Here is a 6,881-nt window from a genome sequence, read left to right on the forward strand (position 1 = left end):
GGATGCGGCTGCTCTCAGCATCCCATCCCGGAGGGCAGGGATGCAGCCGCGCGCAGAGCAGGACCCAGCGCTCAGCTCTACCGCGGCGTTTCAAGTGAGGTTTGGAGAGATTAATAAATTAATGAAGCCACAGCATTTAAAAAAAAAAAAACAAAACGAAAAACCACCCGAAAAGTCCAGTTGGTGTTCTCAGGCCAGGAGGAAGCGCTCACGGACCTTCTCCTCAATGGAGTGCAGCTTGGTGGCTCGCAGAGCTTCCAGCAGCTCCTTGGTGACCCCGTAGTGCCCCTCTTTCAGATGGGTGAGGAAAGTCCTGAACTTCTCCTGGATGGCCGCCCTGGTCCCCAGCGCCTGCTTCCTGGGCGAGCGCTCCAGGATTTGCTGCAGGCGCTTCAGCTTCCTGATGGGGATGTTCTGGTACGCCACGAAGTCGATCATGGCTTGCTCGCAGTCGTCGCCTCCTAGAGCTGGGGGAATGGAGAAAAGCAGGAAAGGTGACCACAGGACACAGGGAGAGGAGGTCACAGCCCCACATCTGCCCAGAGAGGTGGTAAATGCACCATCCGAAACGCTCGAGGTCAAGTTGGACCTGAGCAACCTGATGGAGGTGAAGATGTCCCTGAAGATGCCCATGGAAGGTCCTTTCCAACCCAAACCAGTCAATGATTTTATGACATTGTCCTCATCTGGGCACCAGGGGTCCCAGTCATTGAGCCCCACTGGGAAATCTGTCGCTCACCACCCATCTTCCAAATTCAGGGGGTACATTTTAGCTCATGGGGCCACCTACAGCCCTGAACATGAGCCGAGGACCAACAGCAAGTCCCTGCCTGAGGATGCAGCAGCCTCCGGCTGGCAGGGGCTCATCCTTTGCCTAAATCAAGGAGGAAGAGCCCACGGGTGTGCGGCGGAACGAGCAGGTCAGAATACGCATGTTGCAAGTGGAAAAAATGAGGCTGGAAGGAAGAAGGAGGAGGAAAGCACCGAACACGGCATCGTTATCGGGCCGAGGCCCCTCTCTGCCCCGCAGGGCTGGATTTCCCAGCAGTGGCCCATCCTCTCCGGGGCAGTTAGAAAACGATGTGCAAAAGTTCCCGTAATCCCTGCGATTTTGAAAAACCTCAATGCACCTCTTGCCTGTTCCTCCCCGGCGGGGAGCAGGGGGAGAGGGAAACTCCAGAAAAACCAAAGAAACCGCAGCAAACACCGACACATGTTATTTTTTTCCTGAAAGGTTTCCATTTTCCCATGCAGATTTGCACATCTCAGGACAGGACAAGCCCCGGGCGCAGCCCAAATCGGGGCGTTTGGACAGAGCTGCTCCCAGCTGGATCCAGCGCCGCTGCTGGAGCGCGGCCAGCGGGAAGGCATGAAATCAGCAAGGATCTGCACCAGACCAAGGCCAAACGATGACTCAGGCCAGGAGAAACCAGCCCAGCTTCGTGCCACGGTAAACTGGGAAGGATTTCACTGGTTATAGCGGGGCGGGTGGAGCTCCCATGCCCAGATTTGGGGTTGATACCGACTCGCAGCCGCAGCGGGGAGGGAGGCAGGTGCCTGCGCGCCTCCCGCGTGAAGTCACGATGAACCGGAGCTAAAAATAGACCCCTCGCTCCCATCAGTGACGAATGAATCTCTATAAATAGCTGCAGGGCCAGTCTGGGGCCGTTGCCTCACGAGCCGCACGTGCGGCTGATGATGCTCACATCTCACCGCACCTTCCTCCTCTGGCCCCGGGACCGTGTCCCGTGGATGACGGAGCCTCCTCGCCCCAGCGCCGGTGGCGTGAGTCAGGCTGCGTCAGGAGGAAAGCCCCGTGTAGGATGGAGAGGCCAGGGCTCCTCTCAGGGCTATGGCCTCCTGGCTGTGTCGCTGCCAAGGAGCAGCTTTCATTGCAGCTCCTCTATTGAGCTTCGTCGTGACGGATTAAAGCCTTTTTTTATACTGGGATGTGATGAAGTCCCCATCGCTGGAGGTTTTCGGGATGTGGTGCTGGGTAATCTCAGCCAGGCTCTTTTTGCCATGAAAGGTCGGACCAGGTGAACTTTTTAAGTCCCTTCCAGCCTGGGCTTTCCTATGGCTCTATGACTGATTATTTTTGGAAGTCCAAGGGCGCTGGTCCACTGCCACCCACATCGGCCACCTTGAATTTGTGTCCCATTTACCTTGGCTGGATGCTCAGGGCAAAGCGGGTGGTTCAAAACGGCTGCCTGCCTCCCCTCAACTGACATCAGGCCCTTGAGATGGTTTTTGGCCCCTTTCTCACCCCCTAACTCGTTGGGGTGCACATTACAAAGCACCCCAGGGCCAGCCCAGCACTCTCCCCACTCCTTTGCCCAATCTGTGCCAGCTCCTGCCCAACCCTCAGCCTCCACCGAGGCTCAACGCTGTTTGCCCTATTACGGTGAACAGCTAAAATCCTCGCCCTACTTTTTCCAGCTAAGAGGTCAAAATCCACCCTACACAGAACCTCTACTGTACCTTGGCCCCTGCTCTGCCCCTGCTGCATGGGACAAGGCTGCGGCCGCAATGAAACCTTCCCGGAGCCAGGCTGGGAGCAAGAGGGACACCGAGTGTGACACTGCCTCTGTTCACACCACTGCCAGGCACCGGTGATCACCACCAGCTGATGTCCCAGCATACCCAGTTATCCCAGTCCCCGGTGCGAACTGGGAGGATTTCACTGCCAGCTCTTTGATCTCGCTGAGCAGCAGCCGTTGCTTAAGCCCTGCACCCTGTCCCTGCCTGACATGACTAACCCTGGAGGGAAAATAAGGCAGAAACTCTCTATTTTATCCATAATCACTATTAATTACGACTCGCCCTACTTTTCACAAGCTATTTCGTATCTACACAGCAAAAACCCACCAGAAACTTTGCTCTCGCCCCGGCAGCGCCGTGGTCCCAGTGTCCCCCACTCCGTGTCTCACCTGGTCCCTGGGTGCTGTTGCTCCTGCCCAGCCTGCAGGAGGTGCAGAGGGTGTCGTGGTACTGGTTGCCCTGCACGTTGGTCACCTTGCCCTGCTGCTCGCAGTCCTGGTGGGGCTGGCACGGCTTGGTGCTGGAGTCGGAGGCGGAGAAGAAGCCGCGGGGGCAGGGGCTGCATTGGGTGTCCTTGAAGGGGGTACCTGGAGGAAAAGGGACCGTCAGCCTGGGGGGACAAACTGGCAAGGGAGCAGGGGACGGTGCCAGACACCATCCAAGGGTAATGTTTTGGAGGCGATCACAGCCTCTAACTCTGCCAGGAATCACTTGTAGGGCAACCAGCAACGCTTGCCCCAGTCATTTCCCAAGCCAAAGCATTTGGCACATGCTGAGGAATTGCCACCATCCTCCAGACAGAATGGGACATCCCATCTGCTACCGAAAGGGGCCATCTCCTGGGCAGCAGACACCAGCTGGGACGATGGGTAAGGCGAGAGCCAAACCAGCCCTTGGATTTCGGATGATACTTAAGGGCCCTTCCAGCCCGAGCTGTTGCGTGATTCACAGTGAAGTCAGGAGGCTCCTGGCCAAGTGAAAGTAAAAGTCCCTAAGAAGGCGAAAGTTGCGCTGGCTTCTGCAGTTTCCCACCCACCCCGGCTCGGGGCCAGAGCCGTGGCTGCTTCACAGGGACGGTGCCACGTGAGCCAGATTGCACCAGGGTGCCTCGCACCTTCCTTGGGGGAGCAGGGAAAGGCCCTGGCGGCAGCGAACTTCACACCCTCTTCGTTTTGTGCCAGGACAGAGTTAGGTTGGATACTGGGGGAAATTTCTGTACTGAAAGAGTGGTCAAGCACTGGAAGGGGCTGGCCAGGGGGGGGGGGGAGGCCCCATCCCCGGAGCGAAAGAGTGGTCAAGCACTGGAAGGGGCTGCCGCGGGAGGTGGGGGAGTCCCCATCCCTGGAGCGGTCCAAGAAGTGGTGGATGTGGCACTTGGGGACACGGTTTAGTGGCCATGGTGGGGTTGGGTTGATGTTGGACTTGATGGTCTCAGAGGGCTTTTCCAACCTTAATGATTCTCTGATCTCCTCATCATTTATCTACATAAGAACCAGGTTTCTACTCCATCGAAACCCACTTTAGGCCATCGCTTTGGCTTTACCAGAAGTCCCGGTCAGCCCAACACCTGAGTCAACATTTGCAAATGAGAAACCCAAAATAAGCTCATGTCCCCAGAAAAACCACACAGGGATCAAAGCACCCATCCCACCCCAAAGCCAGCGAGGTCTGCCCACTGCCACAGGGTCCCCATCGTCCCCGTCCAGACACAAGCGCTCACGGCCCCAGGGCTCTGGTCCTTGCTGTGGGGTTCAGATGCCTGCACTGAGGCACCATCAGCCCCCACGCAAGAAGCCATTTGGAAAAAAAATAAATCATAATAACAAAAAAACCCAGCTTCTCAGCTTGCTCCAGCTTGCTCGAATGGCTCCTCAGTCCTCCAGCCAAACCTGATGTTTAATTTCAAAGGGCTTCCCCACGTTGCTTGGAGACTCCGCTCACCTTTTGCTGCACTTTTAACAGTCACGTCCTATAGAAAAATTAACCCCAAATCTCAACCGCAAGCATCAGCTGAAGACACAGGGGAGTTTCTCCTCCGGTCTGTGAGCGTGGAGCTCTCCCACTTCATGCACGGAAGGACTTCAAAAGCCTCTGCACTTCAAAGCACAAAGCAAAACAAGGTTGGTTTTGCTGGTGCTGCCCACGCTGGGGTGTTCGACCCAGCTGCGGTTTCCAGGCAGGGCCTGGTGATTCAGGAGAGGGAAACTGTAGGCAATTTGTATTTTTAGAAAGTGCACACACGGACGGAGGCAGCCGAGGGATGGGACAAAGTTGTGATGGGGAAACAACAGAAAAAATGAACCCTCAGAGAGCTCTCGTGACTTATATCTCACCAGGGAATGGAGTCTTGGACTCGTGAATAGAAACCAGGCTGATTCTGTGGACTTGAGAGCTGTCCTTGTATCCATTTAATGTTTAAAATACAGCCTCTCCAAATTATTCAATAAAAAACCCAGGAAATCCAGCCTCAGAGCTACAACCATTCACCAATCTTGCCCTTGCAGCATTAGCAGCACTTTTTGGACCAGATAATCGGCATTTCCCGCTCCCTATCTGCAAGGAGCAGGAGCCCACAGAGGAGCAGGGGCCACTTGGACCTGTCCACCCTTGAGCTCCGTCAGGACGAGCTGCTGCCTCTGCGGGGATGGGGGAAATCACAGCCCGGCTCTGCCCGCAGGTAAAGCAGGTCACCAGGGCTGCTGTGTCCCGTAGAAGCGTGGGGCTGGGGGATTTCAAAGCAAAAGTGGAGGAAAAAGAACCCCAAAATTGCTCCTTGCAAAAGAGATCAGGACATTTTCACTCACCAGCAAGGATAGCATCGCGCTGGTGAGCAAAAAGGGAACAAAGTCAGGCTATGGGCAATTATCAGCTGCTTTCCGCTTGGTTTTTTCGCTCAAGCAGAGATTTTTGGGACGTGACAAGCCTCACTCGCACGGACGCAGCCCGGGTACTCACCCAGTTTCTCCACGCCGGAGCCCGGCGGGCACTCGGAGTGCCTGATGCAGAACTCCATCTCGGAGTAGTATCCCTCCTGGCACTGGCAGACGCGGTTGTGGGTGGCGTTGCACTGCTGCACCTCCACTTGCTTCTCCCCGCAGATGACGTTACAGTACCGGCACTTCTCCAGGTAGTTCCAGTACTGCGTGTAGTGCAGATCCGGGCAGGGCTCGCACGTCGTCTGCGCGTCCCTGGTGCAGTGCCGGGCCACGAAGGTCCCCGGGGGGCACTGCTGGCACGTCAGCTTCTCGCCCGTCACGGCGTCCTTCCATTGGTACGTGCGGCGGCTGCTGCCGGAGCACAGCTCAGCCAGCAAGAGGAGGAGAGGGGCAAACATCCACTGCGGCAAAGAGAGCGCGGAGAGCCCTTAGCACGGCCTCTCGCAGGGGCAGAGGCAGCAGATGTGGCTGCTGAGTTACAGAATCCGTGGCTATTTTGAATACCATAAATTATCCCCCCCCACAGCCCCAGCAGCAGAGCAGTGGTGATACTGGGGACCTGCCGCTGCCCCCATGTGGCTCCCGCGGACACAAAGCATCCTTTCCCAAATGATGCTTCTCAAACCCACGTTGATCCCCCTCTTCCAGCACTAAAAGCAGCTCCGTGCTCTTTTCCTTTCACCGCAGCCGGTTCCCCGCTATTTAGGGTAAGAAAAACCTTAATTTGCTTAATTTTTCCAAATTAGCAAATACCGGGCTGCTCCATAAGAGCTCCACACTTTATTTTGTACTTTATTTTGCCTCTCAGTACAGGACCGAGCCTTGTTTATCTTCCCTTCCCCAACCACGTGCGCCCAGAGCCGTACGTTACCTTGGATGGGTGCCTTAAGTTGCGCGTGTGGCAGGGTAGCATAGCACCGAGGGCTTCCCAGCACCGCGATCAGGAACCCGGGGGAGGTGGAGAGGGTTTTCCAGCGGTTGGGTTTCAGCTCCTCTCTGTAGCAGCGGTACCGATGCAGCCGTCCAGCTTTAAAGCAGAAAGAGAGAGAAACGGGTAAGGATTGTCGTGAAAAGCTGGGTTTTCTCTCCTGTTCGCGCAGTCCTGACTCTGCGGGAGATGCCGGCTCTCCCAAACCCAGGGGGAGAAGCGGGGAGTTTTATAGCGCGGTGGCGAAGGAGATCTCGCCGCTGGAAAGCTGCGACGGTGGTTCCTGACGTACTCATCGTCCCGCATGCGTAAGCGCTCGGAGGAGAAAAAAATCATCCCTGGCCCAAGGGCAGGCGGGGACCCGCAGCAGTGGGGAGCAGAGATGGGCGAGGTGGTGGGGGCAGCACGGCCCCATCCCGTCCCACCCCATCCCATCCCGGGGAGCGGCTGCTTTCCCTCCCATCCCCTCTCATCCT

The 6,881-nt window shown here is 56.5% G+C and overlaps 1 protein-coding gene across 1 annotated transcript; it reads right to left on the bottom strand.

The window, feature by feature from the left end:
* Window positions 1-189: 189 nt before the first annotated feature.
* TNFRSF6B (tumor necrosis factor receptor superfamily, member 6b, decoy) lies at window positions 190-6,390 on the bottom strand. Its single transcript, XM_010191461.1, has 4 exons — window positions 6,349-6,390; window positions 5,497-5,878; window positions 2,931-3,128; window positions 190-467 (listed from the first exon to the last, which is right to left on the bottom strand). The coding sequence occupies exons 1-4, from the start codon at window positions 6,388-6,390 to the stop codon at window positions 190-192; spliced, it is 900 nt and encodes a 299-aa protein (XP_010189763.1).
* Between the last annotated feature and the right edge of the window lie 491 nt (window positions 6,391-6,881).

The sequence above is a fragment of the Mesitornis unicolor genome, unplaced genomic scaffold (genome assembly GCF_000695765.1).
Source record: "Mesitornis unicolor isolate BGI_N332 unplaced genomic scaffold, ASM69576v1 scaffold24239, whole genome shotgun sequence".
NCBI classification, from domain to species: Eukaryota; Metazoa; Chordata; class Aves; order Mesitornithiformes; family Mesitornithidae; genus Mesitornis; species Mesitornis unicolor.

Excerpts from the sequence above, each read along its gene's own strand:
- TNFRSF6B (XM_010191461.1), bottom strand. The coding sequence starts at position 6,390 with ATGCTACCCTGCCACACGCGCAACTTAAGGCACCCATCCAAG. Across the intron at positions 5,879-6,348 it reads ACTTAAGGCACCCATCCAAG|TGGATGTTTGCCCCTCTCCT; the intron begins GTAACGTACGGC and ends TCTTTGCCGCAG. Across the intron at positions 468-2,930 it reads CAACAGCACCCAGGGACCAG|CTCTAGGAGGCGACGACTGC; the intron begins GTGAGACACGGA and ends CCATTCCCCCAG.